At 37.2% G+C, this 21,909-nt stretch overlaps 1 protein-coding gene across 1 annotated transcript in view; it reads right to left on the bottom strand.

The window, feature by feature from the left end:
- Positions 1-21,909, bottom strand: part of LOC149554665 (uncharacterized) — a 253,826-nt gene that overhangs the window by 129,205 nt on the left and 102,712 nt on the right. The window contains exon 5 of the mRNA XM_089828725.1: positions 3,973-4,068. Within this exon, the coding sequence (XP_089684851.1) occupies positions 3,973-4,068 (96 nt within the window). The remainder of the gene's footprint in view (positions 1-3,972; positions 4,069-21,909) is intronic.

Here is a 21,909-nt window from a genome sequence, read left to right as displayed (position 1 = left end):
GTGAAAGTCAAATTAAAAATATAACATGATATTTTTAATTTGTGTAGTTGCATCAAAAAGGTCCACTTTTTGGGCACTAAATTGGTCATATCTTTTATTTTGCCAACTCCGATTAAGCCCTAAGATAGATCAAAACGATGGGAAAACCAAAAGCAATGACTTGAGCAAAACCAAAGAGCTAAAAACCAACAAACATACACTTAAAAATGAAGAAAAGGATATTGAAGGCCTCAAAATCAATCATAGGCTTGACAAACAAAAAAACAAAAAAAGACATGACACAAGCCTTCAGTAAAAGAATTTGTTATGTGAATTGGAGTTAATTGATCGATCAACATTAACCAATTGAAGAACAAATTTAACTCAAAGAAATGTGAAACTAGTTTGAAAAAGTTTTCTACTGTTACCTACATTTTGTGGTGACAAAATGCAGGACAACAGAAATCATCACACATCTCTTGCATTATTAGAGCATTTTTAAAGAAAGAATTCCTCAAGCCCGTGGAGACTAGATATGCTAGCTACTTCATTTTGTTGGAGAGGATGCTTGAGCTACAAGAGGTCTTACAATCCATGGTGGTCAATGCGGAGTGGAATAGGTAGCATGAATCAAGCACCCCAGATGGAAAAATTGTGAAACAAAAAATCATGGATGAAAATTGGTGGACCACAATGAGAAAAGAAGCTTAGATAAATTAACACTAATGATTTTTATTTGTTGATTTGATAAAAATTATAAATTATTTCCAATGTAACACATGGACTCGCACCCGCCTCCCAAACCTCGAAGTACTTGTCCCCGCACCAGGTTCCTAGAGTACCCAAGTACCCCCACTTGAATTTCTATTTTAATTTTTAATTTTTGAGTATTACTATTGGGTATGTAATATGTTACTCTGTCCAATGTTCAATGCTTCTAGTTTATGTTGCAATTTTTCTACATTCAAGAATTTAATTTGGTATGTTCTACTAAAACATCATTTCATAATTAGCATTTCAAGTTTTTTATGTATACTATACAATGCCCCTCCTTGTCCCGTCCACCACTTACTGTCGTCCCTTGGTCATCACCCCATCGTCCCGAAAACAAGGCCCATTTTCCCTAATCCCAAAAACTTGTCTCGACATACCTCAATACTAGGGTTACACTGATTATTTCTAATTTTAGCATTTGCTAATTTTTATATTTATTAATCACTAAATTGATTGCATTTTCAATTACATTTACTCCATTCAGCCTAATGTAGAGGTCATTATAAATGCTTATACTGACTCTCTTAGTCTTGGAGAGATGTCTAAGACATTTGATGGCATGCTTGGGCAGATCAAGCATATTATTCATGCCAAGGACCCTAATTTGGTGTTTTATGAGGGGCAACTTAAGACCATTGTGAGGAGGAGGTGGAACATAATGAACACTCCACTTCATATAGCAGCCTATGCTATCAATCCTAAATGGTATGCACCAAGGCCTAAGAGTGTCTCCTCATCCCGAGGTGAGTCTCTATTCTAAAATCTCAAGTATTTTGTTTTAGTTTCCAATTTTTATTTTTATTTCTAATTGCTTTAGTTGACATTTAGTAATTACCAATTTTACTAATTTAATATGTTTTCTATTCATCAACATAAGGGAAGGAGAGCTTCTTCAAGACCCTTACAAAAATCTTTAATGTCAGTGATGCTAGTATTCTACGGGAGGAGTGGCTTGACTTCGCCAATCTTCGTGTTCCAACATTTGGTAGGCCTAAGGACAAGACAATGAGAGCTACATCAGCTCAAAGGGACATTATTGGATGGTGGACATGGCATGGTAGAGAGATGCACCTAAGCTGAGAGTTTTTGTCATTTGTCTTCTTCTACAAGTTGTGAATTCCTATGCTACTGAGAGGAATAGGTCCACATATAGCTTCATCCAATTAGTTAAGAGGAACAATCTTTCCTCTAAACGAGCAAAGAAGTTAGTGGCTGCTCACAGTGTCTTGTGCCTGTGTGACTGACAGACTCCTCAATATCTTCAAACTCCAGCACTACGTTGGGATACTAATCCTAAGGATGCTATGCAAGTTGAGGAGGATGACACACCCCTAGGAACCCTCTGCCTATAGCTATCGCTAACTCAGAGGATAATGATGCTGATTTAAATTTAGACATAGATTTAGATTCGTAGAGGATAGCCTGCCATATATTTGGCAATGGCATTTATTATTTGAAATTTGCAGATATATTATGGATTTTGATTTCATGAGACATCATTTTAGTTATTACTACTGCTTATCATTTATGTAATTTCAATTTGTTTTCATGCATGATGCATTTTTGCTACATTTATGCCATATATATTGCAATGAATTACAATTTATGAGAGTACTTAGTATTTTTATTTTGTTAATTTCAATTTGTTATAATTATGTTACATGTGCATTGTAATTGTATCAATGCTTGATCGTATTGAGCTTCTTATGTTTTAAATGTCTATGATGAATAGTTTATCAATGCTATGTTATGCATAATTGAGTTTTGTCTCTTATATAAAAAACCCCTATGCTTTTAATCGCTGTCCCCTAAGGTCCCGTCCCCTAAATTTTGGCTTCAACCCATACCCATCCCGGAAACACATCTCCGTCCCCTAAACCATCCCCATCCCAAAAACTCCGTGGAGCATAAATTATATGAGGACACTGTGATAAGTTCCATGGTAGATTTGTAATACATTTTATAAGGACATTGCAAACAGTTTTATAGCAGATTTCTAATCAACATTATAGCAGAATGCAGAAAAAACTGATAGCAGAATTTAGAGAAGAAATTGATATTGAGATTAGTGTCTCATATTGGTGAAGTTGGTGCTCCATACCGGTCGGGCTAGTGTCTCATATTGTAGGGGATAGTGTCTCTAGTAGGCTGGTGCCTACAAATTTTGTAGAAAGAAGATGAGAAAAAGCAATACTTTTGCCATGATCTTCTCCCACAACGGTTTCCACAAACAAAATGTGTTGTTATTGTGTTGCTCATGATTTGATTTTAGATATGTGCTTATTTTGATAAAATCTTGAAGTGATTATTTAGCTTTTAAAACGTTAAAGAATATCGTTGTACAGATTCAACAGCCACTCTTAGTATAATAGTGTGCTCATCACAGTAGTGACAGTAGAGTTATTGTATGGATTTCTTGGGTCTTTTTGCCGCAATTAAAAAAACTATTATGTTGTATTCAAAACGCTACTTGAGACAAAAACAAGTTAATCTTAATGTTTTATTATCCTATTTGGAGATGTATCAATTCTGGATTAATTACAAAAAAAATTGGCCATACCATAAAACAATGCTATGGAATATATTATATTCGTTTCATTTATGGCCATACCATAAAACAATGCCTGAAGTTAAGATGGATAAGTTCTGTCACATTCGATTGTAATATTCTATATATGCTACACAGGCAAACTTTCTTTTAGGAGATGTTATTTTAAGTAGAAACAACAATTCAAGAAACCATCCCAGATTGAGATAATGTCCAATTCATCTATATTAATTCAGCTAACTACTAATATAGCAGAAAAAGCAAGTTCCATCTCAAGGAGGCAATACAAATGGAAATATTACCATCCATACTTTAAGCATATAAGGAAATAAAGTACTGTACTCTTTGCAAACAGTAACACGGACTTATAATCAGGAGCATTATGTTTTCACAATTCATATTGGTGGTCTGAGAAACATTTCTATCAAAAACAATTGTGTAGAAATTCTTACTATTGACTCCCATATATAAGTTATCCTGATGATGGATTACAAAATGTCATAAGAAACAAATAAACTAAAAATTGCCACAATGTTTTGTCCAAATTAAGTTTACATATATACATTAAAATCATGAACTCTTAGGTAGAGTCTGAGATATCTGATTTATAGTCCTGGTGAAAAAAGCTCTACCTAGCAGTTATAAAATTTGTTTTACAATGTGCTGCATACCTTGGCTTAAAATCTGGTAGCTGTGTTTGTCATACAGTAAATAATAGTAACCCCATCGCCTAACATGGGGACCCACTATCTGATTGAACTTTGCATCTGCACTATTCCAAGAATATAGAAACTCACATGAGTGAAAACACATGTATGCCAACCAAATCAATAATATAGCGTCTAGGATACATATTGTCCATTAGAATATCTTTGTGCATAATTCACAATGGCCACAACATATGTTTCTGATATATGCATATCAAGTGGCATCCAACAACTTCAACATTTTAAAACAGTCAAAAATGAAAACTGAGGATTACAAATATCTAGAGTTGTGAAAAGATGTACAAGTTTATAACAGTATAAGATCTAGAAGTAAAACAGTAAATACTAAATAGCAAACTTGTAAATGCCTAATACTAAATACTTGAACAATGAACGATGGAACATTGCATATCAAATTAAATATTATAAAATTGTTGAAATGGCAAATGGAAGATTTCTATTATATCAAAAATATCTGCATCATAAAGATGATTACAATGAGTAGCATGATAATATTATATCAAAACAAGTACAAAATGTCAAGATGTAGCAAAGGGAGGCCTCTAATCATCCCCTTAGGCAAACTCCTCAACATTGGTACTGTTGAACTCCTCGCAGACAAGATTTGTCAAACAGACACCAACAAGCCCTACATCTAAAGATGTTGCATCCTCGTCCCCATCAATTTGTGTCGGTTCCTTTGTCTCTACATCCCACTGTGCTTTTGGGCTCTCCTTTGACTCAAACGTCTTGCGATCAGTGATACGCAAGCCACTATGTACAACTACTAACTTCTCCACTCTTCTATAGTAAGTTTATTCCTCTCAAGAGAGTGGATGAAGCTATAAGTAGACTGGTTACTCTCTATGGCTGAAGAAATAATAACTTGAGATTGTAGACAAATGGCTAGTGTGGTAATCTTTTCTTTTTGTACTCCACGACATTTGCACTACAAAATTTCTCCGGTGCCATTGTTGTTATATCCATCTTTGCCACATCTAAATAACCCTTAAGAGTGGTGAATTTTGTCCACTCAATGAGAATTGAGTTAGCAATAGGACCATAAAAAATCCTATCGATACACCTGAAGAATCATGCCTTCACCTCATTATCCTCAAGCAATGTAACTCTAGTAGGCCTAGACATGTACCACCTTGGATTCAATACATAAGCAACTATGTGCAAGGGAGTGTTCAACTCATCTCATCTATGTTGAATAATAAGTTGAATGTGCTCATTGTGAAATGCTAAAGTGGGATCCTCTTGAACAATAGACCTCATCTGATCAAGCATAGAATCAATGAACTCATACACCTCTCCAAGGTTAGGTGCATCCCCATCGCCATATCTAATCACCTGGAAAACTAGAGTAATAATAGAGATAGTGTATTTTCCATCACCCCAAAACTAATTACTCTCCATTGCCTTCTTCACCCTCTTCCCCTACTTTGTCTTGGCCAACAACCCACCAATTCCACTCACTTCTCATAACCATGACTTGTGGTGCCTCTTGTGACTCAAGCATTCTCTCCAAGAGAATGTAATATTAAGCACATCAGGTCTCAATTGGTTTCAAGAACTCTTTCACAAAGGTCCTGAAGACTGCATGTGAAGTGTGGCGGTTGTAGATAAACATTTGCACATATCTCGCATCGCTAATGACTCCTCTAATCTAATTAATCTTCCCCATGTCCTTGAGTGCATCATTCATGACATGCACATAACATTGTGTCCACTAAATATGTTTGTAGGCTATCTCAATAAATTTCCTTAAAATGTTGCATACGTGTGTTGCATCTATCACTACTTGGACCACATTTTGTGGCCCAAGTTCCTCTGTTAATATTTTATAGCTTTAGTTGGATAAACCTATGAATAATTATATGTGAGATATAATGTGTTTATTTTTTATATATACACGCACACACACATATACATATATATGTAGTATATACATGCATACATAAATATGTATAATATATATATACATATACATTTGTATATGTGTGTGTGTATATATATATTTGTTATTATATTAATCATATAATTAATGAATAGACATGTCCCTTGAAGGGACATGTCTCTTCATAGGATGATTCTCAATATAAATGGAGAGACATTGTTGTTTTTGAAAATTATATAGAAATGACAAAAAATATCATTTTATCTGCAACAATCTTTTAACGTTAACATGGTATCAGATCAGCATACGTTACCAGGGACTCGTTAGTTTTGTCACTTACATACTTGGATCTTGGCGTAATACCTTGTCTCATAGATTTGATAATAATCGTTTGGACTCAACTATTATCAAGTCTTCTATTTGAGATAGAGCAAGATCAGAACTTTTACCATGATAATTGTAGGATAGAGATGATGAGTATCACAGAACCCCATATTGTTGAAGATGCCACTCTCAAATACTAGCAGAGTATGGGAAGATGCGACACTTGAGATCAAAGTAAAATATGCTTTATTAATTGGCCCCTTTTCTGGCTGCTTTCACTTCATAGCAGTGTTACCCTAGCACGGGGGTGCGGCGGTGCAGGGGGACGTCAGGACGAGTTTCGGGTGCGGGAAAAAAATAGCCTCAATTTGGGGACGGCGGGGGGACGATGAGGTTGCGGCGGTGGGGGAGCAGAGGGGGGGTGGGCGGGGTAGGGGAGGAGGGGGAGTGGAGAGAGTGGGTTGCATAGTATATATATAATATATATGACTGAAAATGCTAATTATGAAATGATACTTCAAAATATTATATAACATTAACATACCAAATATAGTTGAATACAATGAATAGAGAAAATTGAAATGTGATTCACAAACCATAAGTTCAAACTTGAAACTTGAAACCTCATAACCATTACTAATGACCATTTAACAAATTAACTTAGTTCAAGATGCAAGATTCAAAATTCATTCTTCAAATATGATTCTATGAATATCATATATCATAAAGATGCTCATGATGACAATGAACCGAATAGCATGAAACAATGAAATAATAATAATGTATCATAGCCATATCAAAGTGAGTACCCAGGAAGCACCCCGCAAGCACCCAGGAAGCACCTGCGCACCCAAGCACCCTGGACACACCCAAGCATCGCGTCCCCCCCGAGTGCTTGACTGGTGCGATGGGGGTGTGGCAACGGAAAAACTCCCGGTGGGGGTACTTGGGTGCGTGACGCACCCGCACCGGGTGTGCCAGGGTTTTGACCTGGGTGCACGCACCCGGCTTACACTGCTTCATAGCCTTGAATATTTGGATATATGTGGATCGTTTCAAGAAGAATGTTGAATCTTTCCCCGCAGATCATTACAAAATGAAATTAGCTCAGACTTCGGTCTAACTGCGGGGACTATTATGACAATTTGCAGGGCCATGATGGCTTCTAAAGTGAGATGTTCACTTATCTTCATCATAACCATGGAGGAGATTTAGTTTTAGAAAATGAGTCAACATTGGACAACTTAAGTCTTGATAACAGTGTCACCCATAGCATCGAAGAACTTATTGGAGAGGGTAATTTGTGCGTCAAATGAAGTGTATTATGTAGAAGGGAGGAATTTATATCCAACATGCACACGTCCATTTGTCCCATGAAGTAGAAGCCATGATATATCTATCAACACCATCAGAATTCTATATCTCAGATGTATTTGTAAAAGAGAATGCATTATGGAGAAATTCCATAATAACGAGTACATTGTGAGGTGTCTTATTGTAAGAAGGGTATTGTTTAATATTGATATCAATGATTTAGATAAGCATCATATTATGAGAACACAATAGTTCAACAATATACACAACCTGTAGACAATCTGGAAAATCACCAAAGTCATTGCCAAAATCCAGCACATCGGGTATTGACCCAATAAAGGCAAGTGTAAGAGTTGGATGCGAGGGGTTATTTGATATTCAAAACCATTGAAACTACATGTTACATGGAGTTTGTCTGTGAATAAATAATTTTTTGGGGCTTCAGCTCTATCATTGATCGACTGCTCATTTGTTTGGAATGTGTAACACATGGGGAATGTTGTTATAGATGTATTCAATATGTAAGAACCCACAAAGAGGTGTCACTGCCCGACATGATCGGGTTCAAAATTCACACATTCACTATTGTATGCGTCACTGGTTTGTGGTAATTAAGTTGCAAGCCTAAACTATTGAAATGTCGTTCAAACAGATATTATCCCTTCATTTGTCATGGCCAGTACTGAAGCCGAATTAGCAAGGATCATTATTGCAGATGAATTTGTGTGACAGAACTGTTCTCAAAAGTGTCTTCTCAAAATGCTGAAGATGTATATATAATAAATGACAAAAAAAAATGGAGAGGAATTGGACTAAGTGGGCAAGCCACCATCGAGCCCAAGCCATATTGAATTGGTAGACTCTGATTGATATTGGATATTGTAGACCATACATTTGAATTTTTGGGACGGATAACATACATACTTTGGAAAATACATATACAACAATAACATCTAACAACAGGGAGAGTAGTCTGGAGAGAGCTGTGCTGGTCAACATTGGAAAGAAAGAAATATTTCGAGGACGCAAAGAAGGAATACAGGACAGATAATTGAGATACTTTTCCTTCTGTATTATTTATCTATATCAGATTCTTCTCTGTCTAGAACAAAGGACAATCAACGTTATCATTGCATAAGTATGGTGCAAATCAGAGAAATAAAATCGGCGATAGGTAGCAAAGCCAGAATTACAAGAAAGACTTTCAACAGCAAAGATATCATATACTGATTACACAGATTGAAGATTCAGATCAGAGACTATATCAATATCGACAGCAATTTATAACCTACAGAATATCAGAATAGGTACCCGATAAATAAACTCCTGTAGATAAGTCTTGCTCTATACAAACTAGAGAGTTGTTTATAACTTGAAGAAGGAAGCAGTCAAAATTATTGTGCCGCAATGAGGCAGGTTCCAAGTGGCAGGCTGTGGCATTCAAATGTCACTGAACTATGATATGTAATCTGCACTCGCATATATGCATGCAAGAGTAAGTGGGAAAATTTATTCCACATATGAAGGCATTTTCTGAGTGCCCTTATAGACAAGAGGGAGTTTGGAACATCCATCAGAGAGGGAGAAGATACATGATAGCTTCAGTTTGCTTCAAAAAATCTTGGTCAAATTGGTTCAAAAGGAGTAGACTATGTTGAGATGGTTTCTCTACTAATCAGAAAATTATAGCAGTTAAAGGGACTATGATTCATGGAATGAAGTTCCATATGATCCAAGGATATCTAGACTATAATTAGATGGATGCTTGTTGAACAAGGGAGCAGACAATTCATTACAAGCAACCTTGGACAACGAGAGGGAGCAGATAGAGACTATGTTTCAGATTCAAAGGGAGTTTTGACACCTTATTGGAAATAACCTTGACAAGGAAGTCAAAAGGTTAGTGTTTTTTTGTGAAGAAGAAGTTCCAAAAGAAATCCCCCGTAGCACATTCTTCCCTACGAGAGACAAATTCGAGGTGAAAACCTTATTCTCTTATATGATTCATGTTGGATGTCATTAAAACACTACATGATAGTATCCATAGTGACTTCATATGAGCTTTTGATGTCACGTGTGTATGGGTCTGCCCCTTGTGTACATCATGAGGAAGTGACAACTTCCAAATGATTATCACTTGTATTTGCAAAAGCTATTGGAAGGTGATGATCTTACAATAACTTAAATCATGATATGCATTTTGCGTAAATGTTGAAATTGATCATGAGAGGCTTGTTGATGTCAGTTTTGTACCACTACATAACATATAGCAATTGAACACTTGATGTGGGATATCAAACACTGAATTCCTCTCTTGAAAAGTTAATACTCATGAAGACATGACAAAAAACTCCAATGTTCCTTACACCTATGGATACTAACTCAGTTATCGATGTAATTTGTTAGAAATCACGTAGGCGGCCTCACGTTGTTCATTCAAGGATGACTTGGATATTGGGTGTGATGGTGATGATGATGGGTTTGTAAAATATACAAGTACCAAATAATGTTGATGGTGGTGATGGTGGGGGTGTGTTTACCAATGATGCTTCTCCTTACTTCCTTTCTCAAAGCTCCAAATGCTAAACTACTCACTGCTCTACTCCTACTCTTGTGAACGGAAAGATTGGCAAATGGACGAGGATTGAATCTGATGAAAGCTAACCAGCGCTTCTACCTCCATAGATGCAATGATTAAAGGGAAAAGTGACTAGATTACTATGCAAGGCTTCCCAACAAGCCACTAGGATGCTAGTGGCCTAGTTTATAAATCCCTATCAAACATTCACTAATATAACCATGCAATTATCAATCTACTCTTAATTTACAACCTTCTTGAAATAAATTCTACTTTAATAGCTCCAAAGGAAATCTAATATTAACTATTGGAAGTAGAAACCATGCAATAATACCAAATGTTCTTAATCACCATGCAAGTCACAACAATGATAAAGAGAGGCAATTTTGGTATTATCTTAGCAACAATTTTCTCCGACCCTTTACAAATGAGAGCAAATGGCCTTATATAGAGGCCAAAATTACAACCAATGCTAGAGATAAAGAGGCAAAACCAACGATCTAGAGTGGATCCTAGAAACCCTAATTAGAGTTGCCACCCCATCAGCCAATCAGAACCGCCACCTCATCAATGGACCAATGGAAAAAAAGGAAAAGTGGCAACCAATGAGAAGGCACCAAAATGGTAGCCAATCAGAATCAGACACCTATCCTACCCAAGAAAAAGGAGAATTTTCCACTTGCGCTGACATCAAATGATCTTCTAATATAGTTCTACCCTTTTCTTTCATCTTTTTAGCCAAAGTGATGAACTTGGCTAGCTTGACGTTGACTTCCTTCATGGGATGGCAAGGTGTAGGTTCCACCTTGAGCTCAGCTGAATTCATCATGTTGCTCACTACTTACAATGGTTTCTCATGATCCTTCTCATACTCTTTCGCGTATACGATAATGACATTGAGGGAGGCAAGGGTGCCCAAATGTTTCTTCTTGATGGCAACCTTCCCCAACTCATCCAATCTCGATCCAAATTCTGTCTCATTGATGTTCTCCTCTTTGATATCTTGAATTATCCCTTTGGTCTCTAGTCTCAAATATTTTCAAATCACTTCCTCCAAATTTGCTCTTCCTTGAAATTCACTCTTCCTTGAGATTCACTTTTCAATTTTCACTACCTCTAAATAAAATAAAAGAGGTAGGCCCCATACAAAATTGCTTTTGATTTTGCACTATCCTAAGTTGCAACTCTAAATTCTCGCTTATAATCCTAGCCCAATCAAATCTTCTTTTTCCATTTTCAATTCCATCAATAAAATAATACATCCAGTTTTCAAATTGCATACCTTGAGCTAAACCCATGATCCGGCTAAGAAGCATAATGAGATCGCCATACTCTGATTTGAAATCTAACATGGTGAGCCATGATGACCTAGTGACTCCCTTCTTGCCCTTGTGTAGCCAATCCTGCTTTAGATGAACAAAAAAAGCCTCCTGGTTGTCCTGGAATAACTTCGTTGCCTAATCCATCATTACTAATGTCATGCCTTTCTACTCGGGGATATTAAATGCTTCTTCGAGCACTTGTCCGCCCATGTTGGCTAACACTCTCTTCCCTTCATCAAAAATCATGGACTTACTAACCAAATCAAACCGGGATGCACACTCCATTACCAATTCTGCACAAGGCAAGGTAGGAGGGAAGGCTGCCACATGAACAATTCCGGTTTTGTAGATTTTCTTTGCCATGGGGGATTGCCCTTCCTTCAATCCGTCCTTTAACTAGATCATGTTTACTGTGCCGATATTGGTATCACTTATTCACCTCACTTTCGAGAAGAAGGTGGTCTTAGGCATCATGTCTTCCTTGTCTTTTTTGGTGTTCATTCCCTTTGGGTTTATGCTTGCACTAACATCTACCATCCTAAACACGTATTTCTGCCCCTTCGTTCTAAGTGATATGGACTACCCTTATCGATCTCCAACATTCTTTCTATCGATGGAATCTAGCTTATTTCTGCCTCGCCAAGTCCTATCTCTACACTTATCAATCTCCAACCTTCAAACTAGGGATGAGACTACCACTTATTTCTACCTCTTTATTACCTTAGTATGGACTACACTTATATCTCCCAACTTCAACCTAGGGTGGTCTAGCTTATTTCTACCTCTCCAAGTGTCTTATCATGAAATCTACACTTATCTCTCCAAACTTCAACCTATCAATGGGATGATGAAGTAGTGGATGATGAATGCAAGAAGAACATAAGGGAAACGAAACCAAGCAAGAACAAAGAGTAAAATCCGCTTTTGGACCAATCTTCAGCTCTAAAATGAATTGAATTTACCTTAATTTTGTCTTTACCAATAGTCGGGCACTTTTTGAATTCGGATTAGACCTTAGGAAATCAAGCCTCCTTACAAAAAATCAGAATTTCGATCTCATTGAAACTGCCCATAATTGCCCAAAAATCAGACCTGCAATCATGTATCCTCTACCAAAAGAAATTGCCGAGATCTGAAATTGAAATCATGGCCTTGGCAAGAAAAATCAGAATTCTTAAAATCGCCAAGAAAAAGTAAAGTATTCAGATCTGCTCCTTGATTCGACTAGGGTAGAAATTCGTCAAATTCACCAAGCAATAAACATTTGCGTCAATAGAAATCGCCAAGTCTGAAATTGTCCCCCAAGAGAAAAATCGCCAAGTGTAGAAGCTGCTCCTTGCAAGAGAAATCACCAAACAAAGAAGAAAGTTGTTCCTTGCAAAATTGCCAAACATAGAAGAAGGTTGTGATGGAATACAAAAATGAGAGTGGGAGGAGCCCTCTTATACCACACTCCCTCAAGCTGGCCGACTAGCCCTTGAGGAGAAAAAAATTAAAATAGTGCTTCATTAATGGTCCAACTTTAAATGCTATGCTAAAATTAATTTTGCCCATAGTGAAATTTGCTCATTTAATTGCCGATTGTGATCAAAAATTGCAAAATAAAATAAGGAAAGCCTTGAAGATGTTAAAATTTCATTTAATAACATTTTGGTAGTTAAAATATCATTAAAATCGGATTTAGCAAGTTAAAATCGATTTTCAATCTTAAATTACCAATCTCTTTTAATATTTTTAAAATCTTCAAGGCAGTTTTAACCAATTTAATGCAAAATTCTGCAATTAAGCCCACTTTCAATTTTGCAATGCAATTTTAATTTTTAACCAAAACAAATCATTTTTCTAGCATTGAAAATCGATTTTCCAATTTTTAGTTTCACTATCAAAAAAATTGTTTTCCACCGAAAAATTCAAGATTTTCCAAAATAGTTAAAATCTATTTTTTTTTAAAAAAAAAATCATTTTGAAAATGTTCAAGTCTATACAATTATTTCCAATTTTCAAAATTCGTTTAAATCCCAAAATTTTTGCAAATTTATCATGCCGAATATTGTTCTAACCATCGAAAATGTTGTCTTTGAAATTTGCTTGGCCTAAGAATAAAATTACAAGTTCCGAAAAATCAAGTTAAGACCGGGTGAACAAAGAAATCCAACCACATCCCTCCCGGCCCGAAGGCGTCCAAAGCGTAAAATTTCCAATTTAAAACCTTTTGGACAACTCCAAAAACTTGCTAAGGCAACCGAAAAAATTCCAAAAATCTACAAAAATTGTCAAGGCTTGCCCAAAGAAAGGGGGTCCCCAAAACTTTTTGGGCCAATGGTGTGAAAACCTCACAAAATCTAGCATCAACCCAAAGAAATGTTCTTGAACATTTCAAGAAATAAGTAACTTAGAACAAAGAATCTCAAGACAACCTATCCGAAAATCTACTTAAGGACAAGCACCCAACAAAGGAAAGAACTTTCAAGTTGAACCTAAGCACCCTTACCATAAGTTACTTACGTGTGTGCAAATGATAAATTCCGCGCTCGACAAGGACTTGATAATCTCTCAGATCCATTAAACTTAGCTATTATAGATATCCTTACTTCAAAAGCAACCTAGATAGAGCCCCACTGCTAGTCAGGCGTCTATAGCCCCACCGGAGTTGTCGTTGTGGCACCAAAATCATGGTTCTACCTTTAGTGATTATTTTTATAGCACCGGTAGAGAAGATTGCACACCCTTGAACCAAATTTCATCTTTATTTTCACTTTGATACCGTCTTTCTTTTTGCATAAATTCTCTTATTTCTTTTCTCATGATATTTCTTTTTCTTTCTAATCTTTTGTTGGGCTTGCAGGCAATGAAGCTTGTGGAGGGTTTGGAAGACCACGGTGGTACTGAAGCAGGTGTAAGATTTTTACTAAGTCCAACTTCACTTCAAAACAGCAAGAATTCAAAGCAATTAAGCGTGAGTAGAATGTTGTGACCATGTCAGAGATAACTTAAGAACCTCTATCGAGTTAGACCTAGATTTAGTACAAGTTCTACCATAGACTAACGACTCAATATACCCCTTAATCTTTGAACCCTACCAAATGTATTCGAGAAATGAACAAGACGGACTCCGTTTTGTCACCAAAAATGTAAAATCTACACACCTCGCCCACGAGTGATAACATGGACCCCCTTTGCAATTGCGAAGGCCCAAGACCAAAACTGCTCTCCAACTAAAGGAAGCTAAAGGATCCCAAGTCAAATGACTTGATGCAAATCAAATGGAGCTCCCTCACAACACCTAAACTAAACAACTAAAAGGAAACTGCTCTAATCAACTGAAAGGGAAACTTTAATCTACCCAACTAAAAGGAAACTTAATCTAAGCCACACATGAAAAACACTAAACTACTCTCCTGAACCAAATGGTCCAAGACAAACCTACCCTAACTATGTAAGAGATTCTAAAGGGACAATACTAACCGATCTAATATAAACACTGGATCTAACATGGTTTCTCAGGATGTTCAAAAGTAACAAGGATTGGGTGATAGTTCTCAATCTCACAAACTCATCCTTTTACTCTGAAAAAAATTTGGTCACCTCAAAAAAATTATCATGCAAGATCAACAATTGAGGAAATTCATTAGGACCATGATCCAATCACAAACAAGTTTTCTCTCCAAAATTTCCATAATCAAAATAACAACTTTTACAACTTTGAACATTTAGAGCTAGGAAAGAAACAACCAGGCATGGCTCAAATTCAAATGGAACCTGCAAATTCCATGACCTCAGGGGATCGAGGTTGGTGGTGGACCATCCCAATAGCATCAACACTAAACTCGTGAGTGATCCAGACAAGGTCAGTCATGAAGTCAAGGCCTTGAAACTATTACAAACGTAAATGGCAAAATACTTGACTTATTTATCAAAGATCAAATGATCTATTTATACAAAGAGGAGAGTAGAATAGAATAGAAACATTCTATTCTACACTACACCTAAATATTAGAAACATTCTAATATTTACATAGATACAATAAGATACAATAGTGAGCATTAAAAAGAAACATAAAGATTATTTTAATACCCCCCCCAAATGCTCAACCTATTTACTACACCAATAGATCCCCTAAATTTAACAAATTTGTTAGGACCAAGGGGTTTTGTAAAAATATCTGTTGGTTGCTCTAAGGTAGGGACATAGAGTAACCGAATAGATCCATCTTCTACTAACTGTCCAATGTAATGGAAATGAAGCTCTATGTGCTTGGTGTATTCATGAAACACTGGGTTCTTGGCATGTTTCAGTACTCCCTGATTGTCTGAAAACAAAGAAGTTGGACCTACTTGAGGAATATGCATATCTACAAGCATATGACGGAACCAAATTGCTTCACAAGCTGCCTTGATAGCTCCTCTATATTCTGCTTCTTTAGAGGAGAGTGCCCGTGCCTGTTGCTTCTTAGTGGTCTACGTAACTGTTGCAGATCAGATACTGAACACATAGCCAGAAGTAGATTTCCTGTCATCAACTGAGCCGGCCCAATCGGAATCGATGAATCCACTGAGCTAAGTAGTACTCCTTGTGTAAAGAAGACAATAATCTGAAGTACCATGTACATAGCACAACACACGTTTCGCTACAATCCAATGATCGGTCTTGGGGTTCGTCATGAACTGTGAGATGTAGCTGACTGCAAAACTGAGATCAAGTCTAGTAGTAGTAAGGTAGATGAGACTACCTACTAGTTGCCTGAAGAGTGTTTCATCTATAGGAGGAGAATCAGATTGTGCGGACAATTTCAAACTAGTCTCCATAGGAGTGAAGGCAAGTTTGCAATCTTGCATTCGAAACCTGTCAAGCAAATTTCTAGCATACTTGGGCTGAGACAAAAAAATACTGTTGTCAGTCTGCCAAACCTCAATGCCTAAACAATAATGAAGCAATCCAAGATCTGTCATATCAAATGTTCTGCATAGATCCTGTTTGATTTCTAAAATAAAATGTTATGAACTCCCAGTAATGATCAAATCATCCACAAAGACAACAAGAAAAAAATATATCATTACCAGAGTGTTTACCACACAGATTATTGTTTGACGAGCTACGCTGAAATCCCTAAGCAACCCATGTATTGATCAATGTTTATGTACCAAGCCCGAGGGGCCTATTTAAGACCATAGAGGGCCTTCTGGAGTCTACATACTTTTGGTTTTGAACCGGCAACCTTGAGAACTAGGGGCTGCGTCATGTAGACTTTTTCCTGTAATTCTCCATTCAGAAAAGCACTCCTCACATCCATCTGATGAACTTTCCAACCATACTGAGCTATAATGGCAAGAAGAAGGCGAATAGTCCTCATCTTGGCTGTTGGGGCAAAGGTCTCCTAATAGTCAATGCCTTCGCACTAGGTGAATCCTTGAGCAACAAGTCTGACTTTGTATTTGCCCAAGGTACCATCTGCATGGTACTTGACCTTATAGACCCATTTACAGCTAATCAGTTTCTTCCCAGGAGGGAGATCTGAAAGAACCCAGGAGTGATTCTTTTGAAGACTCTGAAGCTCAGTATCCATTTTCTATTCCCATTCTGGAATTCCTTTGGCCTCTTCATATGTCTGGGGCTCAGGGATACTATGGATGTTGGCCATAAGAGCAACATTAACTGTGTTGTGCTGAATGCTCTTATTTTTGGAGGTTCTAACCTCAATGAGTTCATTAGGACGAAGATAACTAATCGTTTGAGGCCACCATTTTGGCCGAAGAGCAGAGGTGCCAATATTAGATGCTGTTGGAATAGTAGGATGAGGAGCAGGAGCAGGAGCTGTATTATCTGGAGGTGGTTGAGGTGGTCTATCAGTAGCATCAGATGGCTCATATAAAATAGGACCCAAGTTAGAGATTGTTGAAGACTAAATCTCGAAATGCGGCAGAGAGGCAGAGAGCTGAAATGGTTAGAGTTCCTCATCAAACACAACATCATGACTGAAGATTAAACAATCAGTGTTTACATCAATCAGTCTGTAGGCCTTATGTGTGTGATTGTATCCTGTAAAAATGAGTTTCTAGCTTTTGGAATCCAACTTAGTGCAATTAGCATTAGGAATCCATACATATGCTAGAGAGCCAAAAACTTTGAAATCGTTGATCCTAGGTTTGCGACCAGACCAGGCTTCCTCAGGAGTCTTATGACTAATTGTAAGGGTGGGTAACCGGTTAAGAAGGTAGACAGCTGTGGGTACTTCTTTTGCTCAATATTTTCTGCGAACATTTCTATGTTCTAGCATAGCCCTAGCCATTTCTATGATGGTACGGTTTCGACGCTCTACAACACCGTTTTGCTTAGGGGTATGAGGTGTGGTGAACTGACGTCTAATGCCATGAGTAGTACAGAAGGTGGAGAAAGCAGAAGAACAAAATTCCCCCCCATTATCGAATCCTAAGAGTACAGATGGGGGAACCAGACTCTTTTTCTACTAGGGCTTTAAATTGCCGAAATACAGGAAAAGCATCTGATTTTTGCTTTAAAAAATATACCCACATTTTGCGACTGAAATCATCCACAAAGAGTAAGAAGTACCTGTTCCCAATAACAAGAGTATTTATAGGACCACATACATCAGCATGGACCAGCTGGAGTACTTTAGATGCCCGCCATGATTCACCATCCTTAAATGGTGTCCCATGTTGGTTCCCTGCTTGGCAAGCTCCGCAAACACGATGGTTCTGATTTTGGATATCAGGTAGACCATGGACTAAATTATCCCGAGCAAGTTGTGCTAGATATTGAATGTTCAAGTGACTGTATCACTGATGCCAGACGCTATTGAGAGGGGATGATTTTGTGATGAAGGCACGCTCAAAGGAATCACCTGAATCTACAAACCTATAAATACCATGATCCTAAAGACCGACAACAAATGTAGCATGAGAAGCACGATCAATAATCGAACACTTATTTCCATTGAAAATGACATCCAACTAAGGAGAGTGCTTCATAATCTGACTAACAAACAGAAGATTATGTTTCATGCTAGGAACATAACATACATTGAGGAACATGGGTCTTCTTCCTCCGGATTGAATCTAAACATTGCCCTTGCCGATAATATTGTATTTTTCGCCGCCTCCAAAGATTACTGAGTCAGAATAGGGAGTGAATTCAACAAACCAATCATGCCTATGAGTGAACTGTCGAGAGGTACCGGAATCTAGGAACATAACATACATTGAGGAACATGGGTCTTCTTCCTCCGGATTGAATCTGAACATTGCCCTTGCCGATAATATTGTATTCTTCGCCGCCTCCAAAGATTACTGAGTCAGAATAGGGAGTGAATTCAACAAACCAATCATGCCTATGAGTGAAATGTCGAGAGGTACCGGAATCTATGTACCAGGTAGAAGATTTCACATGATCTGTAGGTACGCTGGCCATAAAGGCATGGTAGATAGATTCTTTCTGCTCTGAGTGTTGGGCAGCATTGCCTTGCTTTTTAATTGAGTCTGACTTCTAATGCTCATAATATGTGAATATCTCAAATGGCACAAATTTCGAGGTGAGAAAATGAAAGACCCAAAAAAAATCGAAGAAGTACCCAAAAGAGAGCTTGAAAAACCCAAAAATATTTTATTTTCTCAAAATCCGGATCCGATAGCTCGAAAATTGAGGCACCTAGAAATATTTGACGACAACCCATTTGAGATCTCGAAAAACCCACCAAGAATATGTATTCAAAATGGTTTTCCGACCCTAAAAATTAGGGTTTTAAACAAAAAATCCAGTCGGCATCCATGGAGGTCAAAATGGCAAAAAAAAGGTGTTTTCAGTCGAAAAAACAATCCGAGTTTGATAAAAATACCCCTGTTAGGGCTTTAACGGCAGAGAGAATGAGGCTATGTGGTAAACCAAACTCGGTTTAGACAGCAAACAACAAAAAATGTGGGTAAAAAAATGCGGGCTGTAGATCAACAAAAACTCAGACCTTCCTCCAAACAGTGGCTGAGATTCAGGTTGAAAGACGTTTGCCCAAAAACAACACTAAAAAATGAGCCAATAAATCGCAATTTGTAGAGGATTTCGGGCACAAGAAATCATGATTTTCAAATACCAATTGAGGATGGTAAAAAACAACCACATTTTTCACACAATTTGCAGACCCGAGTTCAGAATTTCTCCAACCAAAAAACCCTAGGCCAGTTTTTAGAGAAATTTGCTGAAATAATTTTGACAAAATTTAAACAAATAATTTCAAGAAGAAATTATAAATTTTTCCGAAAAAATTTAAGTAACTAGGCTCTGATACCATGTTACAAACGTAAATGGCAGAATAGTTGACTTATTAATCAGAGATCAAATGATCTATATATACAAAGAGGAGAGTTGAATAGAATAGAAACATTCTATTCTACACTACACCTAAATATTAGAAATATTCTAATATTTACAGAGATACAATAAGATACAATAGTGAGCATTAAAAAGAAACATAAAGATTATTCTAATTGAAACATCCTTCTAGGGGACTCGTCCTTGTGAAAGATGAACATGCATCCTTGTGAATCTCCTCAAGTGTATCCTCAAAAATCAAGGATTCCTTGATATTCTACCCATCAAACACCTCTACAAATTGCTTTAACACAATATCCAACTGTAGCATCAACCCAAATTGTTCTTTGTTTTCCCTTTCTATGGGAGCAACTTGATCACCACTTAACAATCCTTGCATATCCTCACCAATAGGAGCTTCATCATCTAGCATGTAATTTCTATTTGAACTCTCTTTAGGAACATCTTGCAATCTTTATATAGACTCTCACCAAACATAACACCTTCGAGATTGATAGGGGAACCATCATACATCTTTTTAAGTTGCCCATCAACTTCCATTTCAAGTGGCAAAATTTTTGGAGGTCGAAGTTGATGGTGAATCATGCCACTTGCAACAACTTGATCACCTTGAAAGGCTTTGGGTAATGACTCCTTTTGTATTTCTTCTGTAGGATCTTCAAGCATCCCCCCAAAGAATGTAGTGGAGATAGTGTTGTGTATTTTTTCCTCATATTTGAACTCTCTTGTGATATCTTGTAATTCACTGTTCAACTCACCCACTTGATTATCTTCCTCTTTAAGGATATTTGAAACTTCTCGCAACCCATCCTCAAGAGTCACCCCTTGAATTATGCATGAAGGATCACCAAAGATTTCCTTTTCGTCCAACTTTCGATGTTCCATTTGTAGTTCTTCGTGTGCCCTCACATGTTGACCTTTGCCTACCATCCTTTCTCTCTCTTGGATAAATTCAATTGTTTCCTCGATTTTCTTGTCAACCTCTCCACCTTGTGATATAATGTGTGTAGGTTCATCCACTTATCTTGAACATTAGAATCAACCATATCATCTTGATAAATCTTACCCTCTTCATTCTTTGCTGTCCAACTTAAAAGCTGAAAGAAATCTTTACCAAACCTCACTGATATTTCCTCATACCAACCCAATTGAAACTTGACCAAGTCAATGGTGTATTGGCAAGATGGGCAAGTAGATTCTGAATGTGAGAGATTGTGTACACTGCACCAAGAAGTTCTTCCATTTTATTTTATTTTTTCCCTATTGATATCTTCTTTGAAAACAAGAAAATCTTCCTCCGAATTGACAAGGACTGCAGGCTCATGTATTTGTGAAAATGAAAATTTTCCTCTTAATGCCAAGTCCACTCTCAAGTGAAATACCAAACAATCTAGCTCCTCATGATCCATAGTACCATGTATCCTTCACTTCCTTGATGTTGCAAGTTGAGACAAATCCCATGGAGGTAACCCTTTGTTCAAATCAAACCAAATGGGAAGAACGTCTACTCCCCTATCCATTGAGAAACCTTTCTTTCTTTCTTTCTTTTTTGAATTTTTCGATTTTTTGATTTTTTGATTTTCACTTTAAAAGATCTCTCATCTCAAATCTAACTTTGAAAGCTCATTCCTCATCAATCTTTGCTCTGAATTTCCAAGTTGATCCAAGAATGAAAGTCATTCAACCCTCCTACAATTCAGAACTTCAATTCAACCTTCCAATGAACTCGAATTTTGCCCTCCTTCTAGCGCCAGATAATGTTGATGTCAGTTTTGTACCACTACATAACATTTAGCAATTGAAAACTTGATGTGGGATATCATGATGTTGGTGATTGGACAATGACTAATGTTTGTTCATCCATCCATTACTATGTCGTATCTAGATTTTATCCAACATTCCTCCATTTGCTCCATTAAAACATTGACCTTGGTATAGTTGTTATCCAACATTGTGGTCCTCAATTTGTGCTCACCTAGTGGCACATATGATGCTCCCCCTTTTCCACCATCCACATCATCTCCTTATAATAAGGAAATTGAGCTACATGCAATGGGATGCCATTGGAAAAGAACTTGACAATGGAATCACCAATCTGTTCCGTCAGTTGACATTGAGAACT

The sequence above is a fragment of the Cupressus sempervirens genome, chromosome 5 (assembly GCF_028749045.1).
Source record: "Cupressus sempervirens isolate cs-2001-9-10 chromosome 5, ASM2874904v1, whole genome shotgun sequence".
Lineage (NCBI taxonomy): Eukaryota > Viridiplantae > Streptophyta > Pinopsida > Cupressales > Cupressaceae > Cupressus > Cupressus sempervirens.
The sequence above is the reverse complement of the archived record's forward strand: the minus strand, read 5'-3'. Positions and strand labels throughout refer to the sequence as shown.